The 12,918-nt window shown below is 37.7% G+C and overlaps 1 protein-coding gene across 4 annotated transcripts in view; it reads left to right on the forward strand.

Moving 5' to 3' along the window:
* The window catches only part of LOC137278098 (protein lingerer-like), a 33,664-nt gene extending 21,119 nt beyond the window's left edge, over positions 1–12,545 (forward strand). The window contains exons 11-25 of one of the 4 annotated variants that reach the window (XM_067810212.1): positions 505–717; positions 1,833–1,987; positions 2,373–2,583; positions 2,788–2,896; positions 3,156–3,802; positions 4,875–5,022; positions 6,839–6,939; positions 7,314–7,382; positions 7,962–8,055; positions 8,722–8,897; positions 9,581–9,665; positions 10,449–10,535; positions 10,795–10,850; positions 11,058–11,228; positions 11,669–12,545. In XM_067810212.1, coding sequence (XP_067666313.1) covers positions 505–717; positions 1,833–1,987; positions 2,373–2,583; positions 2,788–2,896; positions 3,156–3,802; positions 4,875–5,022; positions 6,839–6,939; positions 7,314–7,382; positions 7,962–8,055; positions 8,722–8,897; positions 9,581–9,665; positions 10,449–10,535; positions 10,795–10,850; positions 11,058–11,228; positions 11,669–11,761 — 2,415 coding nt within the window. In that variant the 3' untranslated portion in view covers positions 11,762–12,545. The remainder of the gene's footprint in view (positions 1–504; positions 718–1,832; positions 1,988–2,372; positions 2,584–2,787; positions 2,897–3,155; positions 3,803–4,874; positions 5,023–6,838; positions 6,940–7,313; positions 7,383–7,961; positions 8,056–8,721; positions 8,898–9,580; positions 9,666–10,448; positions 10,536–10,794; positions 10,851–11,057; positions 11,229–11,668) is intronic. The other 3 variants (XM_067810214.1, XM_067810213.1, XM_067810215.1) reach the window with 3 other exon arrangements.
* The last annotated feature ends 373 nt before the right edge of the window (positions 12,546–12,918 follow it).

Here is a 12,918-nt window from a genome sequence, read left to right on the forward strand (position 1 = left end):
GGGTACAGCAGTGAAGTGTCATCAGCTGGCCGTTTCAGCTGGTTCCCATGGTAGCATCTGGAGTTGCTCATTTGTGACGTCATTCTAACTTTACGTCACAATATGATTTGAATGACGTCACCACTGTTGATGACGCAACAAAACAATTGTTTACGTGTAAATACACAGTGAATAGTCTTGCAGTTTCCGGGAATCTAATACCATTTGATCATGTTTTTCAACCAATCAGATTACAGAACACAGTGACTTTTGGTTTACAATGACTGTTAACCACTTTGATATTTATTGTCTGATAACACTGTCTTTCCTTTTGCATTCAAACATTATGCTGGCAGCCATGTTTGTTTAATGACACTCTGATACCCCAGAACCTTCATTAAAGTTTTAGAAAGCTTTAGAATGTCCACTTTATGTTAATTCATCTGGTCTCAAATACTCTCTACAAGAAATGTACTGATTTTCGTATTTGTTTTGTGTTTACAAGAAGTGTTCTTGTAATTGCAGATTGGATCCTCTTCAAGGTCGAACCTTTCGAATCTTCAATCACAGGCTGCACCTAGTGGGTTAAGCTCATATTCTCAAAACTTGCAGCAGGGAAGCAGTATATCTGCACAGTCTCTGGCAGCACAACAGATGTCATCGCAGCCTCCGCATGTACAGCAGGCACTGCAGCAGCGGCCTAAACCGCAGAGAAGCAAGCTGCCTCCTCCATCAAAGGTACTATTTACATTTACATTTAATGGGCATATGTCATATTTTCATATTTTCTCTTGTCTTTTGTCATTGTGTATGATTTGATAATAACATTGTTTTCAATGTGTATGATTTGATAATAACATGTTTTCAGTTGTAATTTGCCTTGATTCTCTGAAACATGATCATCTATTTGCCCCAAGGACATCTTTCAGTCAAATTTTGATAATTGTAATTTCTTGTGAAGATGTAAAGATTTCAGTGATGCTTCAATACACCATCTTGAGTACCAAATGATCAGTGGCAGCACATTCACTAAGTTTATTCTCCACAAAGTAAACTGGCAATGGCAATGAATGAGGTGTACACAGGTTTTCTAAGAAGTCCTTTGTTTGACTACAATAGTCGTAACTGAGGAATGATTATGGCCTGCAAGACAGTACCCTGTGGGAGTACCCTTGGGAGATGTTATGGACTGATACAGGTCCAGTGAGTACTGTTCCATATGGAATACCCTCAAATCAACAAAGCATCATTGCACAATATACAAGATGGTAATGGCCATTTTGACACAGCTTATATATTAAACGACTCTACATAGAAGATATTATTATAATGAGTTCTAAGAAATGTGGTTACATTCTTTTGGTGCTCCCTATGTCCTAACACAACCAGCCACGAGCATGTTTTAGACATGCCAGAGAGGGAACATTTCCAGTTGTTTTTTCTTTGATACTGCATTTGCACAAGCATATATTTTGCGTATCTTAATACTTTTGAATAAACTTCTAAAACACCATATATGTGCAATGTCTCAGCCATTCCCAAGGACAGAAATTGATACGTAATTAATATGGATTCTGTGACTTGCTATTTCTGGATTTTCATCCTTGATAATGTTCTTGCACTGAGAAAAGGAATCAAAAGTTATATTGTGTTATCATGCTTTTATATACATTTTGGGGTATAGAATTGCTCTCTGTGTAAGATGATAGTGTATTATAAGTTTAAAAAGTAGTACGACATGTAGTACAACATGGGTTGCTGAAGGCCTATTCTACCCCGGGACCTTCATGGGTCCATTCTACAGAGACAAAAAGCAAGAGCGTTAAAATTACTATTTGGAGCGTTTGTTTCAGATTCCGGCATCAGCAGTAGAAATGCCAGGCCATGTGATGCCACAGCTGGATGTTCAGTTTGGAGTAGACTTTGGAGCTGATTCCTCATCTCCATTCAGTTTTGGGTCCTCAGACTCTGTTACTGCAAGCAGTTACACGACAACTACCCAAAATAGGTAAAACTTGGATCTGACTTCTTGTCTGTCTATTCTATTACATGTAACCTTATTTAAATAGAGAACTGATTTACTTAAGCCACTTATAAAAAAATACAAATGGGTCATTTGTGCTTCCCTGGTAGTAATGACAGTCATTGGCTGAGATAAAATCCCTTTTGTTGGACTTTTTTTCAGTTCTGTTTGAGTGGACATCAGGTCCAAAATTCAGTGTCCAAAAAGGTTGGGTTATACCCTCAGCAGTACATGTGTCATGTGTAAATATAGATATTTTCATATTTGAAAATAACCTACCAACAATAAAAGTCATAATTGTCTTATCCTAATCGTAGTCATCTTTTTCTTCTCTTTATATCCATATCTATTTATCATGTTTATATTTCAGTGCTGTTTCAATGAATAACCATTTATCTCAATCGAGCAAATCCTCTGAATCTGTGATGTCTGCGACAATGATGTCGTCCCCTGGCAAACAGCCACCTGCAATGAGTGGTCTTGATCACTCCTCACCCAGAACGAGTGTGTTCCAAAACACAGCTTACAATACAACACCACCAAAGAAAGATGCTCCCTCACCACTCAGTCAGCCTACAAAGGTATGGCCATCTGTCGTGATTAGAAAATAACCTCAAGAGAGAGACATTTCTGAAACTTATGAAATAAAATCTTTCTGGTTTAGTTCCCATGCATTCTCTCAAAATATTATCATATAGATGCGTTTAATTCATTAATTCAGTGTACGCAGCAGTATGTTAATGTTTAAGTATCATTAACTAATATTTGAAATGGTATTTGTTCAGATGACGCCCCCAGAGCCTATACCATTCCCTCCTTCACAGACTGATATGAAATCCAGCCCCTTGATGGGAGGGCAGAGACAGGGGCAGACAGCAGCTTCACTGGCTCAGGGTAATTACAGTTTACATCTTTGTACAGACGGTTCATCTGTATTTAACATCACACTGTTATCTGAAATTTGACAAAATGTATCCATTGTGATGCAAGAAAAGAAAAGTGTGATAAAAACATCGAGTTGTTTGCAAACGCACATCAGGACTCACTTTTAAGGCATGTGCAAATGCAGCCAGTTATTGAAAAATGCAACCAAGTATTTCCATCTGCATACACCAAGTGTATGACAAAATCTTGGATTATTTTTCTTTTCTAGGTTCACTTTCCACTGTGAAATCGGATTCATCAAGTTTGGGTTCATTTGTGCAGTCATCAGGAACATACCAGTCGTCAAGCTATCAGGGACATAAGCCTTCTGGACTGTCCAATACACAGGCATATACGACAAGTACACAAGGTAGCTCCTTTCCATCACAGTACCAGCCTAGTCAGAATCAGTATCAAACTGGACAGAACCAGTATTCATCTGGATCCAACCAGTTCCAATCTGCATCAAACCAGTATCCAAGCTACCAGGCCGGTGCAGCATCATTCCAGAGTCAAACGAACTACTCGTCAAGCCAAGCTACCCAGAACTCTCTTTATCCTTCATCAACACAAACAGGTTCATATCAAGGGCAGCAGACTGGTTCATCGTACCAGTTGAGAGACTCGCAACCGTCCTCTGCACGGCAGTCGAGCACGAACTCATCCAATGCGTATCAGAACCAGGCCTCAAGCCTATCTTCCCCCCCTTCACAGACTCAGTCGGCATCAGTGTCTGGCTACAACTCAAAGTCCTACACCTCATCTGGACACCAGTCCAATCTGCAAACCTCGCCGCTCACTGCAAACAAACTTGGGGACACTCTGTCTAACATGTCAATTAAAGACTCAATGGCTGACACTCACCAGAGCGCCCAGGTAAGTTTAAGGATGTAACAGTGTTGTGCGTAACCTGCTCGGTGAATGTCTTGTGAGTCATTGTGTCCCTCATGTGTTGGTGAGAAAGGAGCATCATTCATGTGTCCCAGTGCCCTATATTCAGTGTTCGACACAGTATGGTGAATGGTGTTACATGTGTACCTTTAAGATAATGGAATCCCTGGAGTTCACCTTGCATTCTGGATACCTGTCTACAAAGAGTCATTTGAAGTGAGCCAGTTGGATATGTATGTGTTGATATAAAGCATCGTCACACAACGTGTTGTTAACGACATGCTGCTTCAGAAGGATCCCAGTAGTCTGTTGACAGATAAATCTTGTCTGTTTAAATGACAATTACCTTTCAGTTTTCCAGAGGGGATTCTGGGGCCAAATAGGTCTCCAGAATTGTTTAGGCAAACAAATGATGGTTTTAGAATTTAACAGTGCTGATAGATAGTCTAGAAAATGAGTCAAGTGCTTTAAGATTATGACATGGGCTTTAGTTACTATAAATATTGTAGCCCAAATTGAACTTACTGTACGATAGTTAACAATATCATTTATGCTGACATACGTAAGGGACATTGTTCACTGAAAGAGTTCAGAATACATTGAAGTGTATTTTAGAAAAGGGATGTGTAGCCTATGGCACAGCAATTCACAGTCAAGTCCCTAAGGAGTGCAGAACCACAGATTATGGGTACAGTCCTAGTTGACCTTGCTTGTGCTTCCCGTTTGTTAATCACCACACTCATCTTAGTGGTTTTCACCCTGACACTGACACACCACGATGTACAGTAGCTGAAACATGACTCATGGTGGCCTTTTTTTCAAGTTTACTCGTTAGATTTTTAATCATAGCTTTCTTTGTTCACTTGATTTTGAAGTTTGAATGTGATTGACCAATAGATACTCATGGCAATTTTGTCATATTTGTGTATACTGCAGAAAGTGAGTTTGCAACAGTTTGTTGAAAAGAATGGGACATGAGTGGCATTTTTCCTTGTCTACTACTCAAAGGTAGGTACAGTGCCTGAAACATGACTTGATGAAAAATTTGCTCCTTCAGTTTGATCACACAACAACATCAACAACTGCTGCCAGCCATCCGACAACGACTTCCGCCACCTCGCTTGCAAATGTTACGTCAACGATAGCTTCAACAACTATCTCATCAGTTGTGTCAGGCTCAACGCGTACATCGTTGCCGTCAAGTAGTAAGTACTTTCAGAAAACAGTCTGTAGGTAGGTGGGAGGAGGAAAGATCGAAAAGAGCAATGAGTAGTTTTATAAACCCAAGTAGTGAAGACATGTTTGGTTGTGAGTTAAATGCTGTACCAAGGGTGTTTGAATAGAGAGGACGACCATGTTGATTTATAAGACCCAATAATGTCCATTATGCTTTTGTTTGTTATGAATCCTTCCTGAATAGGAATATGTCCAAGCTTGAGTTTTATCACACAAGAGCAGCATTTTCTTCAGTAACATATGTCAAAGTCGTCAAATCTTTCTTAAATTTTGTACATGTATCAGTGTTGCCATGAACTTGGGATTTTGCTCTTCAATCTTCAATCAATAAGCCGTTGATGAACAATATGCATTTCCTTTTATTGTCAACAAGAGAGAATGACTTTTTCAGTGAAGATGTAAAATTTGCAGTTAAACATCACTAGACAAGATTATTTACCTTTTCAGTTCAAATACATTTTTGCTATGGATTGTATTATTTGCAGTGATTAAGAATACTGTGTGTATTTGTCTTGTATATAGAGCCAGAGATGGCATAGAGATGCATATGGGTCCTGGCAATCTTGTTAAAACACACCCAACAGTACAACAGTATGAATTCTCAGGCAGTGATCAGTGAAATATAATATCAAAAAGTATTATTTTATGGAGAGAAATCTGTCATAGCACTGTGTAATTTTACTTAGAGGTTTTGTTCCATGAATGTAAATTATGTAATATCAACACTAAGGTTATGCAGACCCTTGTGAACATGCTAAGCAGAAATTGTATGCATGAGGCATGAGGTAAAATGAACATGCCATTTGACACGTTTTCACCAATGTTAATACAAACTAGACCATACACTATGGGTGATAATCATGATTATTGAGAATAATGTGAAATTGGCATTATCGCTATTGGAACGAAAAATGCACCCACATGAACATGGTAGCAGAAGTTGTACACACATGGAATAATGCAAAAATACACATTCCTGTTCGTTGTGATTGCCAGCTCCAATAGGTGTGACATTCAGCAAAACAATATAAATATATATATACGTATCAATTTTCTGTCAACTGCACCTCTTTTTGAGGCGCGAGTTGACACAATATAATTGTGATTTCTGTGTCTGATACAGATAGAAATTATTATTAATGTCTTGTGGTCTGATTTTGGTATTCACTATTCAGTACTGATGTTGGAAGAATCATTAGCAACAATCGATTATGAAACTAAGCAATTGATTATCGCATTGGGAAAGGGTAACCAATGAATTTTCGATTATAATCGAATATCTAATTTGTGCAAGTGCAAGGATTGAACTCTTCATGTGTTCAAGTAACTAAATAGTTTGAAATTGTATCTTTGACAGTCTGGGTCAGCCAGAAATTAAGGTTCATGATACAAGTAAAACTTCTGGTTTTTTTTCCCCAAAGGTTCAAGGCAAACTATATTCACTCACTTTGATCAAATTTGACTCGGTGTTTCAAGTTGTAGTGAGTCATTTTGACTCACAGGCATGAAGACCAAAATGAAACACTGTGATACCATAAGTGGTGTCAATAGAATTAGCAATTGCAGAATAACATGGTATGCTTTCAGGTAGATTTGTGTTCAATATCAGAGAATGACAGTACAACCTTTCTAAGTATTAGGATAGTCCAAGGTAGCGTTAATATAGTCAAACACAGTCAAACTAGTCATTTGTAATTCTGAAGTCATTCATGATAGAAAAATTTCCTAAATCAAATTTGCTTGATGAATTACAGTGAGACCTTAACTGCTACCATTTTTTTGCAGCAAAAGCCCCTCCCAATCTTCCACCTGGTGTTCCACTCCTAGGTCATCAGTACATAGTTGGACAGAGTGCTATTCCTCCTTTCTATGTCAGTAACCCAAGTGTAAGTATAAAACCTGATTACATTTATACTATCTGTCAGTGTGGGTTTGTTTATTAGTCTCAGTACCAATGCTCCTAAATTGTTTTCCTGAATTGAAATGGGCGAGTTGCTTGAAAATGGTGGGTGTACATTCATGGCAGTGCCTGATTTGAGCGTGTTGAGATTCAGGTAGAAATTTAGTTTCTATCAGTCAGTATTGATCATTTTTGTGTTTAGATTAACATGGCTAAGCGAACATGAACAACTGTCACCTTAGAATTTTCCATGTAGCCATGGTAATATTCTGCTAGTGGCTATTAGGCCCTATGTTTTTGATGCACATTCTGCCAGGGAGTATTGGAAGTACTGATGAGGTTGTGTGTGTGTGTTTACAGCAGAGTATCCAGCAGCCACTGTACCCAGGGTACGAGGATGTCCAGCTCTTGCAGCAGCGACTTCCACTGGTCAGTTTGAAAACACTTTGCATACTAATTATCCCTAAACTCTTTAATGCTTGAAATTAAGTTGGATCGTATGGTTCTTTAAGGTTTTCTCTGTTTTTTGTTGTTGTTGTTTTTTGTTTTGTTTTTTTTGTTTTTTTTTGTTTTTTTGCAATGGTTTAGCCCAAAAATGATTGATTTTTAACATAGGTTATGGCCAAGCAGTCTTAAATGACAACCATCCATAGAACCTTTACATTTTGATTTAGTTTTCATTTAATTTAACTTGTATGATTATTTGAAGCTATATTGACAAAAATCTGGGAGGAAAAGAAAGTTTATGTTCTACAAAATATGTTTGTCAGTAAGTTGACAAAGACCCAGTAGTGAAAGGTTATCTTCAGACGAAACGCCTTCTGTTGCGTATGGAGGGATGGCAATTTCCTGCCAATTTCAGTTAATTTAGTTTCAAATGATCAATTCAACACCTTCATTTGATGACACAGTATTAAGTTATCACCTGAAGATAGGTTTTTTCTATTGCCATCCATGCATATGTATAAACTGGATATCAGTGAGTAACCACTATTAATGATCTTTCAGGCTGCGAACAGCTACTATGATATGAGTGGGTTCCCTGTGCCTTCAACAATAGGAGGACAGGACCGTGCAACTCTTGGGAGTGTCCCATACTCAGGTTAGTAGCAGTGGATCTCGTATTTGAGATAAACAGCTTAATTGTTGATGTTTCATAATGGATTTTCTGTAAATGAGTTTGTGGAGCAGATAGTTTTATTGCTGTGGCACAGAAAGGTCATGTCAGAGTACCCTTCTGAGGTTCTGAAATGATGTTTTGCCTCTTGCCTTCCATTAACACCCTGTTACTGTACTGGAAATAACAGAATATGATCAGACATATTAATTGGTGGCAACATAGTGGAGTTCAGATTTCATTATGTTTAGTAAAACCTTGAAAATTGATTACAGAAATTTTGTTTGAGAATCCTTTAAAACCAGAAGACCCAATGAGATAAAACCATTGTAAGGCATATAACGTCAGCTATCTGATCCTGGGAGAATCTCACTCTTTGAGCCTTCTGATAACATGGCAAATAACATTCATGAAGGTGTGACTTGGTGGATAAGTATGGATAAGGTTGATTATCAAAGTTGTAAGATTTTCCACATCTCAGGTTTGCAAACTAGCATCTTTGGAAGAGATATTTGTGACTTCCTTTGGTTGTGATATTGTGAAAATTTGTGTATTGTATATCCTTTGATATGTCATATGATCTCTCTCAATTAATACCTCCTCTTAAAAAGTAACAATGCTGTTTAACAAATTGTTATTTTGATTTGAAAGTAGCAGGAACAACAGACAGCAGCAAGTTGAACCGGGTAGATGCTCAATCCCCAAACCCCACGTCTCAGCAGCAATCCACCCAGTCTGCTCACCATCCCTTCATCAACTTGCAGTACGGATACTACTACCCTTCGATGCTCCCTGGAACAGGATTCCAGTACCCTACTGTGTTTCCAGTGAGTACAGTCCAAGGCAACTTCATAAGCACCCTCTGATTGTTGTAAAAATAAAGCAGCTTGAAATGGTCATAATGGGTACTGAGAGTGAATAGAAATTGGATATTAGGGATTAACCAACTCTTACCTTTCATTCGACGGGGTCAATTAGAGGTCAGATTATTGCATAGCTTATTCCCCTGTGCTCTCATCTAGTCTGTTATGAGATGTATTCCTACATGATCGTCAATACTGAATTTCAGACTGTTTCAGGAATGCTTACGTTAACATGTTAAGCGCATGAATCCGTGTGACTTTTTTTTTATCCTCAAATTTTGACGAGTTCTGTTCTTGCTTATTCCAAGTCTCCATGCTAGTGTAGGATCAGACCATTCAGTGTAGCTTCTTTCCATGGTTTTAATTGAATATCTTACTCCTAGAGTAATGTTCCTGACTATGACCAGATGATGGATGTTTAGTATAAACCATGTTGGGTCAGATGTTTTAACAAGTTTAATGACCATCTGTGATACACCACTAGGTATTATAATGCTGTACAATGAGTTTAATTGTGTAATTGGTTCTTGTCAAAGTATTGCAAATGTATTTTGACTTAATGTTGTAACTTGCACACTCTGTTGACATCATTATCTAGATAACTGAGTAACAAATGTTCTTGTGGTCAAATGAATGTTGTATTCCAGATGCCTCCTGTGACCAACACTGCTCATGCTGGAACCACAGCAACCAACCAATTCCAAAAGTCGTTTGGTTATAACACAGCAAAGGGTAAGTGCTTTCATTTATAGTCAGTGACTTCTGTTACAAGAGAAAAGACTTTGTAGAAGCATGACCAGTTAATACTTACATACAATTAGTCATGAGTTTAGGGGAGACTTTAAACTAGTTTGATCCAGCTACCAGCTGTGGCTCTCACTTACCTGACCTTGAGTGTATCTTCAATCTGTCCGGTAAATTGTGTTAGGGAAGGTTACAATTCTGTAATCATAGAGACATGAGTAAGCAATTATTCATCAAAATGAAATCAATGTATTGGTTTCATTTACCTTTTCTCAAAAAGTAAAATGTTGAAAAAATTGTCAGAAAATTGTTTTAATTAATATCCTTGGAATACGAACACCTAAGATATATATATTTGGAATTATTTGAGGAAAGCATTGCCCAATTCAGACAATTACTGTTTGTTTCAGTAAAAGCTGTGCTACTTTTAAACAATGAAAACTTTTTGACTAGCCTGCACCATATGATAATGTGCAGCAGAAAAATGCTAATTCTGCATGAGTTCAAAAGTGTTTCCTGTAAGTTAGTTACATTTCTACACTGACTGAACGCTTTTTGGAAATATGCCTTTAGAATGTAGCTGGTCTGATTTGTGGAACTATCCAACCTCGTTTACCAACCAATTTTGTTTTAGAGAATTTTGTTTCATGGTGACAATGGCAGCTGTTCTCTCATGTAATGTGTATCAGGCATCTGAATTCTTAATTCTTGTGTTTGGAGAACTCTAGCAAATATAATTGATGAATAACAGTGTTGTTTGAATCCTTTCAGGTTACGATGATCTGACTCAAGCACAAGACTTCACAAAGACAGGCTATGGAGCCACACAGACACAGGCAAAGGGAGCAGCAGGCACAAGTGGGCATTTGTTTTACTTTGTGAAATTTGCTTTTGCTTTGGATAAAATAATTCAGTGTATGGTCAAGGTTCAAAATTAAGTTGAAGTTAAAGGCTGTGAGAGAATGAAAGATTTGAATGAAATCTTTTGCAGTCACACGATCCTTCTTCAACGTTGAATCCTGAGGACATAGTATCATGCAAAGTTTAGGATTTTGAAGTTTAAAACTATTGCACTTTTGCTGATTGATAACTGACTTTGATTTTTGCATCTTTACAGGGTCAGCAACAGGGGCAGACCTTGCCTCTTCAGCCTATAACAAAACTCACACGCAGGTTAGTTTGATAAATTTGAATGTTCTACAAAATAGTAAAGGTTACTTCCCCTTAATGATCACGTTTGAGTGATAAGTGTTATCATCTCTCCCTCTTGAAACATATCATTGAACAAAATATGTCATGTTTTGACAAGGTGTGTATTGTTTTGTGTTGTCATCTTAATTTTTCCTTCACAAGAACTTAAATCAGTTATATTTATTTTAGGGTTTTGATAAGCAAGCGTTCCATGCTGGCACTCCACCACCGTTTAACTTGCCAATGGCAACCCAGGCTGGAGCCATGGGTGCCCCAACAACGCCATATGGAGCGGCTCCCTTTGTCCCCATGATGCCACATCAGCCGCACTCTCAGATGCTGCACCATCCTCTGCAGCAGGTAAGCAGACTATCTTCTGACTTGTGAAACCACTTGAGAAAAAGCTTTTCTTATATTGGCAGCCTTTGTATATGTTGAAATGAATATAGTGAAATATATTCCCTTTTATATCTAACTCTAAAAATTGTGTTGAAGGTGGAAAAGTTAATTAAGTTTTATGGGAGACCCATGGAATTGGTTATTCTGATTCTTGTAGCTAATCACTTTATGCCAATTTAAGGACATAAGTTTAACTTATAGATTTCTTGTTTTTTTAATGTAAATTAACTATTAGACTTGATGATATAGTAGTAAGTGACTTAAAAATTTATGGGTTTGTAACATATCACATCAGGTGGAGGTATAGCAAGTTATACATGAAACTTACTTCTGCTTTCTGTTGTGACTTTTGACAGCCTAGTGCATGAGTAACTAATGCTGGCGTTATGTCTGCTCGCTAGGACTCAACTGGTGGGTCAGCCAGAGCGCAGCAAGCTACATCCCAGGCTAAAGGGGGCACCAAGCCATACACAACATACTGGGGGTCAAACTGAGAGGAACAGTCAACCCTGGATATTGAGGATCTGTCTGGTTCCTGTTTCAATTTATTTCTCTTGAGCTGTGGAAAAGTTTGTACCGAAATACGTCATGTAATATCCTGAGGACTGCTGTGAGTCATATCTGAATAGCGCTGTTGTAGCAATACTTTCTTGTAGGCACAAGCATTCATAAACTACTTCGTATGTACAGTCATTTTTGCTTTTTTTTTTCCAAGTTTATGCATATTTTTTATGTGGTGATTCTGACTTTATTTGTTTCATGGAAATGTCACTACAGCATGAGGAATTCTGAAGATTGTAGATTTTGTGCGATGGTGCCTTACATTGTCGTCAAGAATCGCATTTAATGGATCTGGACTGAGAACCATGAACTGTGTGTGTAGCCACGTTGAAAGTGGCCTAATCAATGTTGAGTTTGATAACCTATTCATTAATAAATTTTGTAAAAATGATGTAAGTATTAATATTATACATGCTTTGCTCCTAATTTCCTCCTGTTTCATGGTGCAGCCCAGTTCCTTAAATCATATACTTAAAAGGGTCACGTCTCGATGAATTGAAGAGCTCACTGTGTATAAAAACATTGGCATCTCTGGTGTGCATGTGTCTGTACGTTAGCCAAGTTTTGAACATAGGAATTTTAGCACTAGCCCTGAGTCATCCCACTATGTGTATCTGTCTTATATCATTTGTTGAATGGTTTGCTTTTTAAAAAAGAGAGCTACAGTATAAATATTTCAAAATGTGTCAGTAATAAAATATGAAATGTGTGTACAAATCTGTCTTGTGTTGTGTTCTTGGCCTTCATTGGAAGTCCTTTGTGTTCATTGTAAATAGTTCCATGGAAACTAACTCTGTGTAATTTTTTTATTAGCATTTTGGAGTTAGAAACCAGAAAGGTGAGCTACTTTATGGATGACAACTTCTGTATTATCTTGTAATGTTACATCCACTTGTGCAGGAATCAAGCACAGGAATCTGCTGAATCATCACATCGTGTTATACAGCAAACAAATTGTTATCCATAAAGTATCTTTTCTTCGAAAAACCCAACCAAATTGTAAAAGCAGGAAAGACCATACATGGGAAGGGTTGTGAACAATCAGTATCATCTTGATGTAATAGGTAACTTCTGGATGCTAACATATGTA

The sequence above is a fragment of the Haliotis asinina genome, chromosome 3, assembly GCF_037392515.1.
Source record: "Haliotis asinina isolate JCU_RB_2024 chromosome 3, JCU_Hal_asi_v2, whole genome shotgun sequence".
Classification (NCBI taxonomy): Eukaryota; Metazoa; Mollusca; class Gastropoda; order Lepetellida; family Haliotidae; genus Haliotis; species Haliotis asinina.